Source organism: Coregonus clupeaformis, chromosome 21 (assembly GCF_020615455.1).
Source record: "Coregonus clupeaformis isolate EN_2021a chromosome 21, ASM2061545v1, whole genome shotgun sequence".
Classification (NCBI taxonomy): Eukaryota; Metazoa; Chordata; class Actinopteri; order Salmoniformes; family Salmonidae; genus Coregonus; species Coregonus clupeaformis.
The window spans coordinates 57,045,762-57,065,743 of record NC_059212.1 but is presented as its reverse complement, the minus strand read 5'-3'; the positions used below and the strand labels follow the sequence as shown (position 1 = coordinate 57,065,743).

The 19,982-nt window shown below is 42.6% G+C and overlaps 3 protein-coding genes across 6 annotated transcripts in view; all 3 read left to right on the top strand.

Annotated features, from left to right (window-relative positions):
* LOC121535736 overlaps positions 1-19,982 on the top strand; it is an 81,083-nt gene that overhangs the window by 53,517 nt on the left and 7,584 nt on the right. For both annotated transcript variants that reach the window (XM_045206007.1, XM_045206006.1), the window contains exon 3: positions 17,996-18,106. In XM_045206007.1, coding sequence (XP_045061942.1) covers positions 17,996-18,106 — 111 coding nt within the window. The remainder of the gene's footprint in view (positions 1-17,995; positions 18,107-19,982) is intronic.
* Positions 8,422-11,374, top strand: LOC123481556 (zinc finger protein 33A-like). 3 transcript variants are annotated; one of them, XR_006657189.1, is made up of 4 exons: positions 8,422-8,452; positions 8,681-9,638; positions 9,748-10,291; positions 10,645-11,374. XR_006657189.1 is itself a non-coding variant. In XM_045206004.1 (3 exons), coding segments are annotated over exons 1-3 (972 nt in total). In that variant the 5' UTR covers positions 8,422-8,439; the 3' UTR covers positions 9,749-11,374. The 3 variants fall into 3 exon arrangements, 2 of the variants coding, with proteins under 2 accessions (XP_045061939.1, XP_045061940.1); XM_045206004.1 differs by having other exon boundaries at positions 9,748-11,374; XM_045206005.1 differs by having other exon boundaries at positions 8,681-11,374.
* Positions 18,639-19,449, top strand: LOC123481559 (protein krueppel-like). The gene has a single exon (XM_045206011.1). The coding sequence runs from the start codon at positions 18,756-18,758 to the stop codon at positions 19,017-19,019; it is 264 nt and encodes an 87-aa protein (XP_045061946.1). The 5' UTR covers positions 18,639-18,755; the 3' UTR covers positions 19,020-19,449.

The window sequence follows — 19,982 nt, the reverse complement described above, 5'->3', positions numbered from 1 at the left end:
TTGGAAAATTATTCCAGGTGAAGCTGGTTGAGAGAATGCCAAGAGTGTGCAAAGCTGTCATAAAGGCAAAGGGTGGCTATTTAAAGAATGTCAAATATAAAATATATTTTGATTTGTTTAACACTTTTTTGGTTGCTACATGATTCCATATGTGATATTTCATAGTTGTGATGTCTTCACTATTATTCTACAATGTAAAAAATAAAGAAAAAACCCTTTAATGAGTAGGTGTGTGTCCAAACTTTTGACTGGTACTGTATGTCTGTGTAATCTGTATCACCTGTCACTTCCAGGAGGAGGATGATCCAGAGGTGCTGCTGGTGAAGGAGGAGGGGTGTGAGGAGGGTCTGGGGAACCCTGAGGGGACCATGGTTATGGAGGACAACCAGACTACACCTCCTCCTGAACCCACAGAGGAACCATCTGAGCAACACAGGACCACACACAGTCTCAATGAGGTGAGCCCACTGTGAACTACTGTCTGAATGGTATTAGGTCAGGGCCTGCATCCACAAAGGCTCTCAGAGCAGGAGTGCTGATCTACGAACTGTTTTGCCTTTTAGATCATAATGAATAAGACTATGTAAACAGGTGGGGACCAGGGCCCGTAGTTATCTAACAGCCCGAAAATTCTCTGTGTCGCAAATTTGGTCCTACTTTTACGCATAGGAGTAACAGCATGTTATCAACATTCCTATGACATAAAAGTACTCATATCTCAAGGTGTATTTATGAGCGCTCAAGAGGTGTCCTAACCGGTTACGAGTTGCCAGAAGATGGCTGCATTGAGACAATGGCGAGCACGCATATTTAGGGAGAGGAGGGATTTTTTACAAACATTTGGTAATGACATTTTAATCAAAAGATACCGGTTAGATAGGGATGGTATACTTTGTGACTGACCTTGTCCGTGATGCTATTTCTCCATCTACGGGATGATAATGTGCTCTCTCAGCAGAGATCAAAGTTATCGCCACTTTACACTTCTTGGCAACAGGAAAAATGCTACAGTGTAACAGCGATGATTTGGGTCCATAACAGACCATCAGCAGAGAAAGAGCAGTCAAACCCAGATGGCATTTACAGCACCTTAAATCATCCAAAGGTTCATTGATTTTCCCACCACTCAACGCCAGATTATTCAAAAATAAGCTGCCTTCATCCAAATCGCATTGATTGTGCCCACATCAAAACCATTGCCCCACACGGATGAGGACTCATTCATCAATCGAAAGCGGTACCACAGTATTAAAACCCACGTTTTTTTTGAATGCAGACTATATGATTCTTGATGTTGTAGCCAACTGGCCTGGGTCTACACATGACTCCAGAGTGCTCAGTGAGAGTGGCCTCAACATGCTGTTTGAGCACAATGTTGTTCCCTCTGGATGTCACCTGCTTGGTGACAAGGGGTACCCCCAGATAAGGTGGCTGCTGACCCCTTTCCTACAACCTCTTCCCGGCGCTCAGCTCAATTATAACAGGTGAGGCAATAGGCCAAACATTTGATTTACTGGGCTACAGTATATAGTGGATTTTATTTGAACATAATTACAATATTTATCCACATAAAATGACATGTAAACATTGTTTTATCTGAAGGGCTCACAAGATCACAAAGAGCGTGGTAGAAAGGGGGAATAGGCCAGTGGAAGAGGAGATTTCATGTGCTCCATGGAGAGGTACGTCACAGCCCAAGCAAGGATGGTCTGCCGTATAATAATGGCTTGTGGAATATTGCGCGACATCTGCAAACTACGGCTGATCCCTCTACCTCCCGACGATGGAAACGCGGGAAACTGACGATGACGACCGTGATGGAAACGATGACGATGAGCCAGTGCCATAGGTGAACAGGGAACTCTTTTCCGCCAGCACGTTGCCAACCTTCCCTTTAGTTAGGCTCGCATAGCAATCTCCACACTTTGTTTTGGCGCTGTGTCAGCGGAGGAGAATTGTCTCGTAGAACCCAATATCTAGCTACAGAACATCAAACATTAAGGAGTTGGAGAGCATTATAGAGCATTATCGAGATATGCCATAGTGGGCTAACATTTAGATATACAGTGCATTCGGAAAGTATTCAGACCCGTTGACTTTTTCCACATTTTGTTACGTTGCAGCCTTTATTCTAAAATTGATTAAATACATTTTTCCCCCTCATCAATCTACACACAATACCCCATAATGACAAAGCAAAAACTGGTTTTTAGTAATTTTGGCAAATGTATTACAAATGAAAAAACTGAAATATTACATTTACATAAGTATTCAGGCTCTTTACTCAGTATTTTGTTGAAGCACCTTTGACAGCGATTACAGCCTTGAGTCTTCTTGGGTATGACGCTACAAGCTTGGCACACCTGTATTTGGGGAGTTTCTCCCATTCTTCTCTGCAGATCCTCTCAAGCTCTGTCAGGTTGGATGGGGAGCGTTGCTGCACAGCTATTTGCAGGTCTCTCCAGAGATGTTCAATGGCTGGGCCACTCAAGGACATTGAGACTTGTCCCTAAGCTACTCCTGCGTTGTCCTGTTGGAAGGTGAACCTTCGCCCCAGTCTGAGGTCCTGAGCAGATTTTCATCAAGGATCTCTCTGTACTTTGCTCTGTTCATCTTTCTCTCGATCTTGACTAGTCTCCCAGACCCTGCCGCTGAAAAACATCCCCACAGCATGATGCTGCCACCACCATGCTTCACCGTAGGGATTGTGCCAGGTTTCCTCCAGACGTGACGCTTGGCATTCAGGCTAAAGAGTTCAATCTTGGTTTCATCAGACCAGAGAATCTTGTTTCTCATGGTCTGGGAGTCCTTCAGGTGCCTTTTGGCAAACTCCAAGCGGGCTGTCATGTGCCTTTTACTGAGGAGTGGCTTCCGTCTGGCCTCTCTACCATAAAAGCCTGATTGGTAGAGTACTGCAGAGATGGTTGTCCTTCTGGAAGGTTCTCCTATCTCCACAGAGGAACTCTGGAGCTCAGTGACCATTGGGTTCTTGGTCATCTCCCTGACCATGGCCCTTCTCCCCCGATTGCTCAGTTTGGCCGGGCAGCCAGCTCTATGAAGAGTCTGTTCTTGGGGACCTTCAATGCTGCAAAAATGTTTTGGTACCCTTCCCCAGATCTGTGCCTCGACACAATCCTTTCTCGGAGCTCTACGGACAATTCCTTCGACCTCATGGCTTGGTTTTTGCTCTGACATGCACTGCCAACTGTGGGACCTTATATATATATAGACAGGTGTGTGCCTTTCCAAATCATGTCCAATCAATTGAATTTACCACAGGTGGACTCCAATCAAGTTGCAGAAACCTCAAGGATGATCAATGGAAACAGGATGCACCTGAGCTCAATTTCGAGTCTCATAGAAAAGGGTCTGAATACTTATGTAAATAAGGTATGTGTTTTTTGTATACATTTGCATACATTTCTAAAAACCTGTTTTCGCTTTGTCATTATGGGGTATTGGGTGTAGATTGATGAGTAAAAACATTTACTTAATCCATTTTAGAATAAGGCTGTACCCTAACAAAATGTGGAATAAGGGAAGGGGTTTTAATATTTTCCGAATGCACTGTAGGCTAGATTACTGTGAACAATTAAACACACCATATTATGTCTTAAGCTTTTTTATTGTAAATAAGTAATATTCCTCCTGCAAACGCAAAACGTATATTTTTTTACTTCCGGGGAGCTGCTGGTGGATGGCAGTCCTGCAGCAACAGCGAGGTGAAGGTGAGGAAAAAGATGGCGGAAGTGGATGCTGAGTTCGAACCAATCAGCGGGTTGAGCAAAGTTGGTGAAGACGAATGTTCTGAATAGACAACAGTAGTATCGAAAACTGGAACAAAAAGGAAATTGTCTAAAATTGGGAGTGGAGGATATGTGTATGAATGAAAATTAATCGCTTCTTGTTGGGATGCGTTTGTTGAGTAAGGATGCATATGTGGGAGACCCGTTTGGAGGAGTCAAATTGTGAAGTATGCTCTGGGAAAAGTGGAGTCTGTCAGAGTGACCAGGAGTGGTTTTACTTTGATTAATTGTATTTCTGAAGAACAGAGGAAGATTGCAGTGAACCTCAAAAGAATCCGAACAGAAGTTTTGTGTTTTGAACTTCGGAGTAGAGCACCCGTCAAATGAGTCATCTCAGGGGTGACGACGGATGTTCAGGTTGAATACCTGAAGAAAATTCCTGGTGTGGTTGGTGCCCGGCATCTGACCCGCTGGGTGAATGGAGAAAAATAAGAAAGTCTGTCAGTCCTGTTGTTTTTTTATAAAGAGCAAATACTTATCATGTGAAGCTTGGTTATGTAAGATACGCTGTAAGAGCTTTCGTCCTCAAACCATTGCAGTGTAAGAATTGTAAAGGATTTGGCCATGTTTCAAGTGTGTGCAGACGGACAGAGTGTATTGAAGAACGGTGTGTAGAAGGACGACGGTGTTGCAATTGTGGTGGAGATCATGATCCTGAGTTCCTGGAGTGCCCTGTAAGGGTGAAGGAGATTGACGTGGCAAAAGTTAGTGTTCAATCAAATCTTTTATGAGGATGTGATTAAAATAATTGAGAAAACAAGTGATGCTAGTGAAGATATGGTAGTGGACGCACCACAGCCTGTAGTACATTTTTGCAGTCAGTCAAAATGTACCCTGTGTGTTAAAAAGGTGGATTTTGTGGCGTTCATTGCCACAGATATAAACAGTACGGCACAGGTCTCAAAGAAGTCTAAGAAACTAGACATTATTGTGGCTGCGGCAGAAAGGTTTTGGGGACTTAAAGATTTTACATCTGAAGACTTGCAAAGGGTACTGGAAGACCCGCCTTCCCAGGTTCCCCTTGAGCCTGTGTAGGGATCAGAACAGTTGCATTTTCTTTACAGAAAAGTTGTTTGATTTTTTTGCGTATTTTTTTTTTGTTAGTTGGTTTTTTTTTGGGGGGGCGGGGGTATTTTGTTCCATTTTGGGGAATCCTGTTTCCATCCTGCACAGTAGGTGGCGGGATGCACATTAAATTGTGCGATCGCCAATATAAAAAAGAAAGGAGGATACCTTGTCAGTTGTACAACTGAATGCATTCAACTGAAATGTGTCTTCCGCATTTAACCCAACCCCTCTGAATCAGAGAGGTGCGTGGCGCTGCCTTAATCGACATCTACGTCATCGGCGCCCTGGGAACAGTGGATTAACTGCCGCCCCAATATACCAATAGAAGAGGTGGAGGTCCCCTCAGACGCTGGAGCAAGAGATGCGCTGCAACAAGATAATTATTGTTTTCAGTTTAGCTTACTTATGTCCAATAAAAATTATAATTTGTTATTCAAAATATCATGTGAATAAAAGTGTTCAACAGTAAGCTTAAATCCTGGTTATTGTGCTGCTCGGTGACCCTCAACAGCGCAGCGTCTTGGTCCTCTCCAATGCCTGAGATGGTCAAATTTGAGCGCCACAGGTAGTTAAACACATTCAACTATGGCACTGAGGGGGTTACGTGGAGGGCCACCTCCTGAATGCATATAATACCCATTAGACAACAAAACAGTCTACATAACATAGCAACTGAATTTAAGCCTACCTGTTTTTTTCCGTTTCCCTGCAGAAGTTGGCAATCTCCAACCGACATTTTGATAGGATGGTGTACCCGTGTTGTTCACATTCTTCAGGAGTTCTTATAGAAAAATGACGTGTGCGCTTTATTGTTTCGGAGATGGCCCTCCACGCGTCCTAGGTTGGCTGGTCAATGTAGGACGAAATTAGCTCTTGATAATACTTTTGTATTTCTCAACTTACTCCTCAAGTAAAATACTTTCCTCCTCCCGCCAGTTTGGTTTTATTTTTATTTCCATGATCGCATGCCGCATAATGACATGTGGTGTTTAAAAGGGCAAGAAACCGAAAAGGGATTTGTAGTTCTATGTAAATAGGGGAATGTGAGCCAGCTGTTCATAATGTTCTCTCAAACTAATTGGGTGAGTTAGATTAGCCTTTCATGCGCCGGTGTGCCTGGGAGTATTATTTAACATAAATTGGCCTAATATCCAATGTTACAATTGGCCGACACCATTATGATTATATTTTATGATGATTACGTTTGAATATAACAAAAACAAGATATCTAATAGCCTATAAAAGAAACATAACGTTATGTTGCTAGGCCTATTATTGGTTTGATATTGTTGCTTAAATGTATGTCTTGTTTTTGGAAATGTGGAATCCACTCTGCCCTTTTTCTAATAATAATTTTTTAAAATGTCATCCACTTTCACTTAACGGCTCTTCTAATGTGGTAAAAACGTGCTGAGATCAACTCATTAGACTAACTCCTCCTCATCGCTGAGAGTAGGGGAGAGACGCTTAATAACTACCTTTTAGGTCCTATTCTGAGCAGTGAGTAAAATAGGTCACAGTCGTACTTCTAGCGCGATTTCTATGAGTAATTCAGAGACGCTTGATAACCGGGCCTTGATCTCGATTAGCACTTCTACTCTGACACTCTGGGCCCTCCCATCTCAGAGTAGGTTTTAGGATGATGTTAAAACACTGCACAGACAAACTCTGAGCCAGGAGTAAAATCAACTCAGAAAAGTTTCTCAGCTGGTAATCATGACAGTTTGAGGTACTGCAAAGGAAAGATATTGATGACGCTCATTGATTGACATGTTGCAAATGATGGGGAATAACCAACCGTGATGAGGCATCGCCAGTTTTGAACTCTATAGCACGCTTCATACAACCACGGTGAATGTGACTGTACATCAAATGTTGCAGTGGTAAAAACGTTTGATATAATTTTCGCCTGACACAATCACTTTGCTTAATCTTAATTATTGGCTAATATGTTGGCATGCATAACAAAAAAAATCTGATATTTGTAGTAATGTGATAGACATATTACACTGAATCATGCAGTATAATGGTTGTTAAAAGCAGAATTGTGATATTACCATTATATCCACACACTCGTCACTCCCGTTTAACAACTCTACATCGCTTTGGCACAGTAGGCATCAAGTTACTTGCCGATAATGTTGCATAAAATGTTTGAAAGGTCTAATCTTTACCGAACACAATTCAAGTTAACATGTGACGCTTTCAATTGCTCAATATATAGCTATAACCAATTTAGGCATCTTTTTTTTTACAACGTGTTATTCAGCTTGAAATAACATGAACTAGTAGGTTAATGAAATAATCGAATTAAAAATATACGGAGTGTACAAAACATTAAGAACAACTTCCTAATATTGAGTTTTGCCTTCAGAACAGCCTCAATTTGTCAGGGCATGGACTCTACAAAGTGTCGAAAGCATTCCACAGGGATGCTGGCCCATGTTGACTCCAATGCTTCCCTCAGTTGTGTCAAGTTGGCTGGATGTCCTTTGGGTGGTGGACCATTCTTGATACACACAGGAAACTTTTGAGCGTGAAAAACCCAGCAGCATTGCAGTTCTTGACACAAACTGGTGCGCCTGGCACCTACTACCATACCCCTTCAAAGGCACTTAAATCTTTTGTCTTGCCCATTCACCCTCTGAATGGCACACATACACAAACCATGTCTCAATTGTCTCCAGGCTTAAAAAGCTTCTTTAACCTGTCTCCTCCCCTTCATCTACACTGATTGAAGTGGATTTAACAAGTGACATCAATAAGGGATCATAGCTTTCACCTGGATTCACCTGGTCAGTCTGTCATGGAAAGAACAAGTGTTCATAATGTTTTGTACACTCAGTGTATGATTATTTATTAGCCTAGTGGTTGTAGGTATTTAGGCATATCATGTGAATTAGGCCTCGTGAAATCATTGTCAAAAGCGCAAGAGATACTATTGCATGTAGGTCTAGATTATTTATGGGTTGATCATATAGAAATATAGAAACATTCTTTCAACAACTCCAAAGCAATTGCCTGTCGATGGTGCAGGAACCACTGACTCGCTGCATTTTCCTATCATCAAGACACCTGCTGGTAACTCTTAACTGGTAAGGACAGCTCATGAGGTCTCCTAAATATATGTCGACTAGGTGGGACTCTTATGACTAAAGAGGTTTCATGCATAGCTTTTATTTTTACCCATAAGAGTAGGAGTAAAATGTAGCTTCTCAGCACTAATGACCAATTTTCTACTCTGAGACTTGGTGGATATGGCCCCAGGTCTTGATACATTTTGTCTTAAGTGGGATCATGCCTTTGAATTATCAAACCATTAAAGAGTGTCAGGTAGTCAAATCAATTAACATGTTTGCATAGTACTCATAGCAATCCCTCATTGCCCAATCAGAAGATGCTCCGTAGCAGGGTGCTCATATCAGATGTCTTGATCCAACATCCTCTCACTCTGTATCTCTTACAGTCAGTAGACATGGAGGATGGGAAGCCTGATCTGCTGCTGGTCAAAGAGGAGACAAGAGAAGATGGACCAGAGAGCATTGACCTGCTGAGTGGACTAAAGATGGGGGAGCAAGGTAAGGGAGACATACATATAGCCTACATACAGTAATAGATCTTCAATGGGAATGGTGATGCACCTGGCTATAATTTTATGTCAAATGAAATCAATACAACTTATGTTTACATACAAACACACACATTATAATGTATGAACTTCACCAAACAAAGAAGAAGAAAGAAAACTCCATATGTAGACTTCTCTGCCATGTTTGTAAAGTCTAGTTTGTAACCTCTTCCTGCAGGTGGTTTGCTGGAGGCTAACAGAGGAGACTGGGTGGCAATCTTGGATTCCCAGACCGGTGCAGCCAAGGGCCCAGGGGACAACATCACTGAGCAGGCCAGGACCAGAGGCGACATAGTGGAGGTCAGTGGATGGGAGAGCGTCCTCAACTCTGGGCTGGGGAACAACACCGTTAACCACAACCAGAAACAGACAGTCGAACACAAAACAACAACCGAACTTAGTCTCCATGACAACAGACTAGCTGAGACCAGGGCGAGGTGTAGATTTGGTTTGCAGGGACTGGGAGTTGTCCATATGCGGCAGGAGAGAACAGACACAGACTCGGCTAGCGATGCGCCGTCCTGCTCCTATAGTTGTGATTCAGAGAGACTGATGGCGCCTCAGGTTAACCCCCTAACAGATGCTGCCTTCAGCCTGCCTTCTATAGGATCTATCAACTGGAACATGGACCCTACGACAACACAGACTCTCCCTGGCATTCGTCCTCCTCACAGTCTCCTTATGTTAAACCAGACCTCAGACAATGCCAGTGCCTCAACACTAAATAGCTACACAAGCCCATTGGCAAATGACAGTAGTAGTAACGCTATCAGCAGATCTGGTTGCAAAGAGAAGCGCTTCCCGTGTTCGTTCTGTGGGAAAGCCTTCAGTTTCCCCAAACAGGTGGAGATCCACCAGAGGATGCACACGGGGGAGAAACCGTTCGGCTGCAATCTTTGCCGGGCCAGTTTCTCCCAGTTGTCCAACCTGAAGAGGCACCAGAGGGTCCACACAGGGGAGAAACCTTACAGCTGCCCCCAGTGTGAGAAGAGGTTCTCCCACCAGCATCATCTGAAGATACACCTGAAGGTCCACACGGGGGAAAGGCCTGTACGCACTGCGGGAAGCGGTTCTCGGAGAGGAGCTACCTCAGGATACACCAGCAGAAAATGCACACGGCCCATGTATAGTGTATAGTGAGTGATAAGTAATAATAATAATATTTTTAAAATTTTACTTTTCATACAGAATCTGTCACTTTTTTAAAAACTGACTCAAACAAATAAAGTCTGTCTTCTCCTTCAGGGTCTCGTCTGGTGACTGGGTTCATAGAAGGCCTGGGTCTAGCCTTCCTCAGTTACCTCAGGGTTACCCCACCAATACAGACAGGGTCAGGATGGGCGTTCACTACAAGAGGTACCTAGCCTATAACACAGTACACAATCCCAACAACACCCAAACAATGGCTAGAGGTCAAGGAGGGAGCTCAAAGACTAACCACCTGAGGGTGGTGGCTCCTGCTTCTACCTCCTCTGGTGTCATTGGGTCACAACATGGGAGGCCGAGCATTAGGACGGACGCCAATTAGCCGTAAGCATGCCACGCGTGTGGGAAGCGCTTTGCTAAGACAAAATATATGAAGCAGCACCAGACCGTTCACACCAAGGAGAGGCACTCCAAGTGCAAACTATGTTACAAGAGCTTCTCCTTCCTGACTTAACCTTACCAGACATAGGAGTGTCCACAATGGGGAAAAGATCGTAGCAGTGTGGCTTGAGATGTACACAGAGAATATCTGGGAACCATTCTTCAGCTGACATATTATAGTTATCATGTGAAGTGACTTGGGGTAAGAGGGTAATTAACCACATACCATTCATTAACCCTTTATTAACTTGTCATTTAAAATAGATTTGTGGACCTGTTTTTAGAGAGGCTAGAATAAGGACAGTTGAATATTTACCTTACTGAGGTGATGTAGATGGAATAAAGTAATTCTATACTTTTCTACTCTATTCTTGCTAACACACTGTTCTTTCTAAACAAATCTGCTCTGAGCTTGAAAGATGGTGATCATGAATAGGAGATTTGATGTGTAATGTAGTAAGCAGTACCGTATTTCAAAGAACAGCATGCATACCTTTTTCATTTAACCACACCCTTTGACCTATGACGCCAACCAATAAGATACTTTCTCTTCAGTTTAAACGGAAGTGGGTGTGGCTTGGCGACATGATGGAAGCGGATGTGGAACTTGAATCAGATGGTGGTGGATAAAATAATGAGTTTTGTCCAGAAGAATGTCTCGTTTGTATTTGTATTTATTATGGATCCCCATTAGCTGCTGCCAAGGCATCACCTACTCTTCCTGTATGGGAAAGGGAGCAAAATTGCTGTGGAAAATATGTCTAGTTCTGATCATAACCCATCGTATCTGGTAGGACTGCGGTTTTTGGAAAAACAATGTATGCCAGACTTTGTGAATCCGTTTGAAGCATCTAAAATGGTGGAGAAAGCTTTGGGTAAAGTGAAATATGTGAAGATCACAAGAATTGGGCTTGTTTTCATTTTGTGTGTTTCTGCTGATCAGAAAAGGCGTGTTGGGTCTCACCCAAATTGATGATTTTATTGTGTCTTGCTTTGATCTGCCACCTGTCAAAGGAGTCATTTCTGGAGTCTTGGAAGAAGTCAACATTGCTCTACTGAAGAATGTTCCTGGAGTGGTCGATGCACGAAGGATGAATCGCGTGGTAAATGGCATGAAGGAGAAGAGTTTGTCTGTTCTTGTGTTATTTGATGTGGAGTGTCTCCCTACCTAAGTGCAGCTGGATATGTGTACTATCTTGTGAGAGCCTTTATATACAGACTTATCAATAAACTGAAAAGGAGAAATTGCTTTTAAATTCAAATCACTTCCTGAATTGCATTAGGCGGTGCGTGGGTAAAATCACTGGGGAAGCCAAGCCAGGGATAAAAAGCCATATTACAACCTATGTGTTGTGATAATTGTGTTGTTTGCTCTATAACTTGTTAGTTCATATGCCTTGACACCGTGATATATAGGCCTAAGGCCGAGACAAGAAGACACAGTGGCAGAATAAATTCAACCACACCTTTGTTTCATCACAAAACCGGAGAGGAACATCTGTCTGGTAAAGTCAACAAAACATACATCCCCTACAGCAGGGGTACTCAACTCTTACCCTTCAAGGTCCGGAGCCTGCTGGTTTTCTGTTCTACCTGATCATTAATTGCACATTCCTGGTGTCACAGGTCTAAATCAGTTCCTGATTAGAGGGGATCAATGAAAACATGCTGTGGAACTAGCTTCAAGGTCCAGAGTTGAGTTTGAGGGACCTACAGCATGGTCAAGCAAGTAAATGTTTCTGACATTATCGGACTATAAAACAACTCTTGATTTAGAACCACGGAGTTACTTCAAGTCGCAAAGAAAACAGGTGCTGCCTCCACTATTCCAGCATCATTGAAACTTACATTTTAAACTTCAACATCATCTAATCACCTATGCTTAGTCTTATACAGAGCCAACTAAAAGATACCAAAAACTATTTAGTCCAATCAACGTAAGCTAAATATGATGTAGCTGTCCATGGTACTGATTTCTATGTGTGCGTGCAAGTAGAAAAAACATGTTGACTCACCCTACTTGTAGAGAAACACCAATGCCATCCTCCTCTTTCATGTTGCCTAAACAGTCTATGACTCTGTCATACAGTACAAGGTTTTAGTTTTTGTTGTCCTAGGCTACCTGGCTAAAATGCTTGCTAACTAGCCTAACTTCCTTTCATGGGAGACGATTCACTAGGCCAGCTAGTTAACATTAGCCTACTACATCTAGCTACAGTTGAAGTCGGAAGTTTACATACACTTAGGTTGGAGTCATTAAAACTCGTTTTTCAACCACTCCACAAATTTCTTGTTAACAAACTATAGTTTTGGCAAGTCGGTTTGGACATCTACTTTGTGCATGACACAAGTAATTTTTCCAACAATTGTTTACAGACAGATTATTTCACTTATAATTCACTGTATCACAATTCCAGTGGGTCAGAAGTTTACATACACTAAGTTGACTGTGCCTTTAAACAGCTTGGAAAATTCCAGAAAATGTTATGGCTTTAGAAGCTTCTGATAGGCTAATTGACATAATTTGAGTCAATTGGAGGTGTACCTGTGGATGTATTTCAAGGCCTACCTTCAAACTCAGTGCCTCTTTGCTTGACATCATGGGAAAATCAAAACAAATCAGCCAAGACCTCAGAAAAAAAATTGTAGACCTCCACAAGTTCATCTGTAGACCTCCACTGGTTCATCCTTGAGAGCAATTTCCAAACGCCTGAAGGTACCACGTTCATCTGTACAAACAATAGTACGCAAGTATAAACACCATGGGACCACGCAGCCATCATACCGCTCAGGAAGGAGACGCGTTCTGTCTCCTTGAGATGAACGTACTTTGCAAATCAATCCCAGAACAACAGCAAAAGACCTTGTGAAGATGCTGGAGGAAATAGGTACAAAAGTATCTATATCCACAGTAAAACGAGTCCCATATCAACATAACCTGAAAGGCCGCTCAGCAAGGAAGAAGCCACTGCTCCAAAACTGCCATAAAAAAGCCAGACTATGGTTTGCAACTGCACATGGGGACAAAGATCTTACTTTTTGGAGAAATGTCCTCTGGTCTGATGAAACAAAAATAGAACTATTTGGCCATAATGACCATCGTTATGTTTGGAGGGAAAAGGGGTGGCTTGCAAGCCGAAGAACACCATCCCAACCGTGAAGCACGGGGGTGGCAGCATCATGCTGTGGGGTTGCTTTGCTGCAGGAGGGACTGGTGCATTTCACAAAATAGATGGCATCATGAGGAAGGAAAATTATGTGGATATATTGAAGCAACATCTCAAGACATCAGTCAGGAAGTTAAAGCTTGGTCGCAAATGGGTCTTCCAAATGGACAATGACCCCAAGCATAATTCCAAAGTTGTGGCAAAATGGCTTTAGTACAACAGAGTCAAGGTATTGGAGTGGCCATCACAAAGCCCTGACCTCAATCCTATAGAAAATGTGTGGGCAGAACTGAAAAAGCGTGTGCGAGCAAGGAGGCCTACAAACCTGACTCAGTTACACCAGCTCTGTCAGGAGGAACGGGCCAACATTCACCCAACTTATTGTGGGAAGCTTGTGGAAGGCTACCCAAACGCTTTGACCCAAGTTAAACAATTTAAAGGCAATGCTACCAAATACTAATTGAGTGTATGTAAACTTCTGACCCACTGGGAATGTGATGAAAGAAATAAAAGCTGAAATAAATCATTCTCTCTACTATTATTCTGACATTTCACATTCTTAAAATAGGGTGGTGATCCTAACTGACCTAAAACAGGGAATTTTTACTAGGATTAAATGTCAGGAATTGTGAAAAACTGAGTTTAAAAGTATTTGGCTAAGGTATACGTAAACTTCCGACTTCAACTGTACATGTTGAACTTCCATCCAAACGTAGTTGGAAGAGAGCAGAGTTGGAGAGACTTAAAATGTCTCTTGAGGTACGTTTTATAGCATAACTTTTAGGAGTGGGACGGATTTCAAACGGAGACATATGGGTAATCAATATTAATTTCTAGGCAATGTAGTAAACTATAGCCTAATCATATTTAGGAAGTACATTTCCTTAGAAAGATAGCTGCTCCGCCAATAGGCTATAGACCTCTCTATTTAATTACATGCACACCTGATCTCGCATGTATGGCTACTGAACTTCAAGCAGCAGCAAGAATGATGACAGCGGACACTTGCACTTTCTCTTGAGCTAGGTTTTGCATATAGGTTATAGCCTACCTTTTAGGAGGACGATTTGCAGGCAGAGACAAATAAATGGGCAGCCTAATAAATATTTATTGAAAACTAAAAGGTGCAACACTCACTCACCATGGTAGCCTGTGCTCGTGTTGCGTCTTTTCCTTTTCAATTAAGATGACGTTTTTTGATTGCACCTCGACTCACGTTGGTTGAACGCCCTCCACTTATTTCCCATTATCAATATTTATTTACAGACACCGTAGTAAACTATAGTCTAATCATATTTAAGTTAATTTCCTTGGAAAGATGACTGCCACATAATTCCCCTGCCCATGCATAGGCAGCCTACTCTATTTCAATGAGACTACACATCTATACTGAACAAAAACGCAACAATTTCAAAGATTTTACGGTTCATAGAAGGAAATCAGTCAATTGAAATAAATAAATTAGGCCTTAATCTATGGATTTCACATTATTGGGCAGGGGCGCAGCCATGGGCGGGCCTGGGAGGGCATAGGCCCACCCACTGGGGAGCCAGGCCCAACCAATCAGAATTTGTTTTTCCGCACGAAAGGGCTTTATTACAGACAGAAATACTCCTAACCCCCGGCTGGCACAGTTACACGTGGTCTGGGGTTGAGGCACATTGGACATACTGCCAAATTCTCTAAAATGATGTTGGATGCGGCTTATGGTAGAGAAAGGATCATTCGATTCTCTGGCAACAGCTCTGTTGGACATTCCAGCAGTCAGCATGCCAATTGCACGCTCCCTCAAAACTTGAGACATCTGTGGCATTGTGTTGCATGACAACTGCACATTTTAGAGTGGCCTTTTATTGTCCCCAGCACAAGGTGCACCTGTGTAATGATCATGCTGTTTAATCAGTTTCTTGGTATGCCACACCTGTCAGGTGGATGGATTATATTGGCAAAGGAGAAATGCTCACTAACAGGGATGTAAACAAATTTGTGCACAATATTTGAGAAAAATAAGCTTTTTGTGCATATGGAATATTTGGGACAACACATTACATTTTGTATTTATATTTTTGTTCAGTATACTAGGCACACCTTATCTCGCACGCCCAACTAGGACAGGTAGGCTATTGAACTTGAAGCAGCGAATTCCGAGTGTGAATAATGCGACACAGATGTGCTTTTAATACAATAGGTAGGACTAGGCTAACGCATTGCAAAGCAGAAAGACGACTGTTCACAAATAATCTGCGGGACAAAAACATTTTTCCATCCCAAAGTTGATTTATGACCACCGGCTCCCACCCGCAGCATGAAAAATGCCGACCGCGCCACAATGATCTCTGTCGGGACCCGCAGGCAGGCGTCTCTCTACCCTGATGCACACACACAATATATTTCAGTTTGGAAACAGCCAAACCGATGTTAGCAAAGCTGCACTGCTAGCCACAACTTCTTCTAACACTTCAAAATAAGTTTGGTAGCGTCAATACTTGAAGGTAGTTATTTTTTGCAATAAAATTCTAATTGTGGAATGCTCTGATACTTCCTATGTTTACCGGTCAGTTTTGTGACATCTGGAAAGCAATGCGCGCCGTAATGCCTGCCGAATGTGGATGACGTCATCACTGGAAAATAGAGATGCTGTGGCCAGATAAGGAAATAGCTCCAGTTCTAACAATTCCAGCAGTATGCACGTAAAACAAAAATCCCTGCTAACTCCACCAACTACCGAATTTAGTTTGAAGTGTTTTCGTGAAGCTTTGCTAACATTGGTTCGGCTGTTTCCACTCATGAAAACTGACGATGCTGGTGTCCAATCAAAAACGCATATTTTGACCAATTGTGTAGATTCTCCTCTAAGAAAACCTAACGTCTCTATCGTAATCCGTTTAAAAGTTATTGGAGTTTTTACCCTTGTAGGATGGCCAAGATTAGGGTGACTAAATCAAGAGGCCAGAGAAAAAAAAAGTGCTAAAAAGATATTGGAAATAGCATTGTGTGAGCGAGGCTGGATGCAGTGCAACAATTAAGACAAAATGACAGGCTCTCCTGTTGAACTCATCTTTCTTTTCGAATCCGGAGGACATAAAACAATAGAGGTGATATCGATTTTCAGACATCACATTTTCATATTTTAGTATAAGCCTTTCATATGAATGCGAAATTCCTGTTATTTTTCCGTAGATTGCTCAGAAAAACCAGCGTATCTCTGTGAAATGTCAACGGAGCACACCGCAACCATTTTATATTCAAAAGCCTTTTACATTCAATTCTGCTCGTGTCATGTTAATTTAGCTTTTTACGACCGACAGAAACAACTTTGCAGAAGATGTAAAATCCTCAAAAGTCACTGCAAGAAGGGGCACTGCTCTGTCAACAGAGCGCGCTGCGTATTATCGGATGTACTAGGTTACGAAATCTGACTTTTTGGATATATGTTAATGATATGTTAGAGACCCCACTGAGCGAGTTAGAATAAGAAGAATCATATTTGTCTTGGTAAAACGTATTTTATAACATAAGGACTATAACTCCAGGCTGTAGCCATATGTTAATAATGGATTATTGTTGACTCTGTCACCATGGGCCTTCAGACAACTCAAGGTATTTAAGGGTAATGTGACCCAAATATAGATTTGGCATTTACTATCCCTTTAAAATCTCCCAGTTTTGACCCCACCCAGTAGGTGGCGGCTTTTTGGTGTAGTCCGTCGATAAAACCTCAAAGAAGAAGACGTAAACAGAAGTGAACCGTGACCAAAAACTATTTCCACGTTTGCGTTTTTATTGTTGTCATTTAGACGTTTATTAACACCCTGGAACTCAAAATATGACTAATTTAACGACACAGCATCACACACTTACCCCAGGTATTCTTTAATTCGCGTTGGAGACTTGGTTGATAAATGTTATCAAGGTAATGCTAGCTAGCTAGCTGCTAAAGTTACCTAACAATGGACATGGTTTTTCACACTCAAATAGCCTCCATTATGGAGGTATTAGCGAATGCAGCCGTGGCAGAGATTTGTAAACTCGTAGACGACGACTATGCAGTGTTTCGTTTGGAAATTTCTCAAAGCAAGAAAGAAAACTGGGCATTGCGGAGGAAACTACAGCTACTGGAACTGAAGAAGGTGGCACGGGAGCGCGCAGAGAGGACAATGCGAGAGCGCGCCATCGCCAGTCGTCCCAGTAGTGTCAAGATCCTCGACCGATACAGAGGAATGGCAAGAGGTACATTTGCAGAAGGCTGCGGGGCCTGTCATCCTCTGCACATGTGACTTTAGATGTGTTAACCAGAATTGGGTCTTGGTCAGTTTTTGGATAGTATGCAATAGCCTAATTCCCTTGATTACTTAGCTATCTTGACAGTAGTTAACCTAACCACCTTATTTTCCCCCAATCACTCTCTTGGATGAATTACATCTCACTGGAGGTCAAGGTAGCTTTGTGAAGCCGGCGGGACACAATACATGGAGAGATGACCAACCAATCACTGTTGATGAGGAGAGTGGAACCTCAACCCAGCACATTATCGTGATAGAGGTTAGTGTAATAGTATTACATCAAAATTACAGTACATAAAATGTGGCCAGTTTATTTCAGAAAGGCTCTCCTCAGCTATTCACTTGCTTACATGTACATCCTCATTTATCTGCCATAGGGGAGCTTGTGTGACTTCTTTATGACATCGTTACCCAATTATACTCAATACCGTCAATAACCTCCCCTCTTCTTGTCAGTCTGTAGATGCAGAGGTTGCAGGTCCTGGGGTCAAGCTGGAGAGGTCTGAAGGAGAGGAGGACCCCACCACCGCCCCAGCGCCGCCCAGGACCCGACGCAGCATCACGGAGGTCGGTGGAACGCTGAATGCCGTCCTCAAGTCAGAGACAGACACCAATAATTTAACGGGTCTGGGGCGACTGGGCTATCCACCTGCTCCCCACTCAGAATATTTACTTTATGGTAACCCAAGCCCAAAGACGGATCTGTCCCATCAGGACTCAGGTGACATGTTAAAGACTGGCAATGATCCGTCCTGTTCATACACTATAGAGATGATACCTGGTGACAAGCCTGTCGGATTAGATACACAGACTGATCTGTCTAGAGGGGACTGGAACCAGTACAGTAGTAGTGTATACTCTGAAGGGTGCATAGATAAGAAAGGGGAGGTTATAGTGGTAGATGAGTTGACTGTGAAACTGGAGGGTGACGCTCCTCTGACATGGAATGCAGACGAGACTCACTTAGGAGAAGGACACTCTCAGGGCAACACCAGTGACTTCTTAGACTACAGGGAAAGCTTAAAGACCAATCTAACTGTCGCAACCCACTCCCCTTCACACACGCTCAGGGATCGCAACCCACTGTCCACGCCCGATGGCACCTTCGGATTCACAATACCTTTTCGATCAGGTATTGAACTCAAAGGATCAAAGGGCCAAGGCACAGGGAGGGGGAGCCACATCAGGAAATACTAAAGAGAAACGGTTCCTCTGCATGTTCTGTAACAAAGGCTTCAGCAGCTCCCAGAAGGTGGAGATCCACCAGAGGGTCCACACAGGGGTGAAACCCTTCAGCTGTACCCAGTGTCATATGCGCTTCACCCAGGCTGGTGACCTGAAGAGGCACCAGAGGGTCCACACAGGAGTGAAACCCTTCAGCTGTACCCAGTGTCACATGAGCTTTGCCCAGGCTGGCAACCTGAAGAGGCACCAGAGGGTCCACACAGGGGAGAAATCCTACAGCAACCCCCCAGTGTGAGAAGAAGTTCTCCCACTTGCACCAACTGAACATGCACCTGAAAGTCCATATGGGAGAAAGGCCGTTCGCCTGTACGCACTACGGGAAGAGGTTCTCAGAGGATACACCAGCAGAAAAAACATTCCACGCAATGACCTATAAATTAACCATTCCACTCGATTGCTTCTGGCGTTTAAATCAAACCCTGCATTAAAGACAAAGATACATGTTAATTGTTGTCAGCAGAAAAGATCCACAGATGCTTTTGGAATAACGAGAGTAACAGATTAGTGTTGAATATTCCTGGGTAGAATATTGCATTCAGACGTGTGCTATATAAGCCTAAAAAGTCTGTTACATATTGTGTTTGTACTGTGTAGGCTATATGATGTTGACAAATACCTATTTCTTTAATTTTTTCATGCAGATATTTTGTTGACGTGTGTGTGGGTTTTATATGGTGTATTTAAAACATAAAAAAAAAAAAAAAAAAATCACCTTTATTTAACCAGGTAAGCCAGTTGAGAACAAGTTCTCATTTACAACTGCGACCTGGCCAAGATAAAGCAAAGCAGTGTGATAAAAACAACAACGCAGTTACATATAGGGTAAACCAAACAAAGTCAAAAATAGAAAATATATATACAGTGTGTGCGAATGTAGTAAGTTATGGAGGTAGTAAGTTATATTTGTAAGTCGCTCTGGATAAGAGCGTCTGCTAAATGACGTAAATGTAAATGTAAGGCAATAAATAGGCCATAGTGCAAAATAGTTACAATTTCGTATTAACACTGGAATGATAGATGTGCAAAAGATGATGTGCAAATAGAGATACTGGGGTGCAAATTAGCAAAAATAAATAACGATATGGGGATGAGGTAGTTGGGTGGGCTAATTTCAGAATGGATGTGTACAGGTGCAGTGATCGGTAAGATGCTCTGACAACTGACGCTTAAAGTTAGTGAGGAGATAAGTCTCCAGCTT

Bases quoted from the DNA above. Each gene is read 5' to 3' on its own strand.
- LOC123481559 (XM_045206011.1), top strand. From the start codon at position 18,756: ATGTTCTGTAACAAAGGCTTCAGCAGCTCCCAGAAGGTGGAGATCCAC.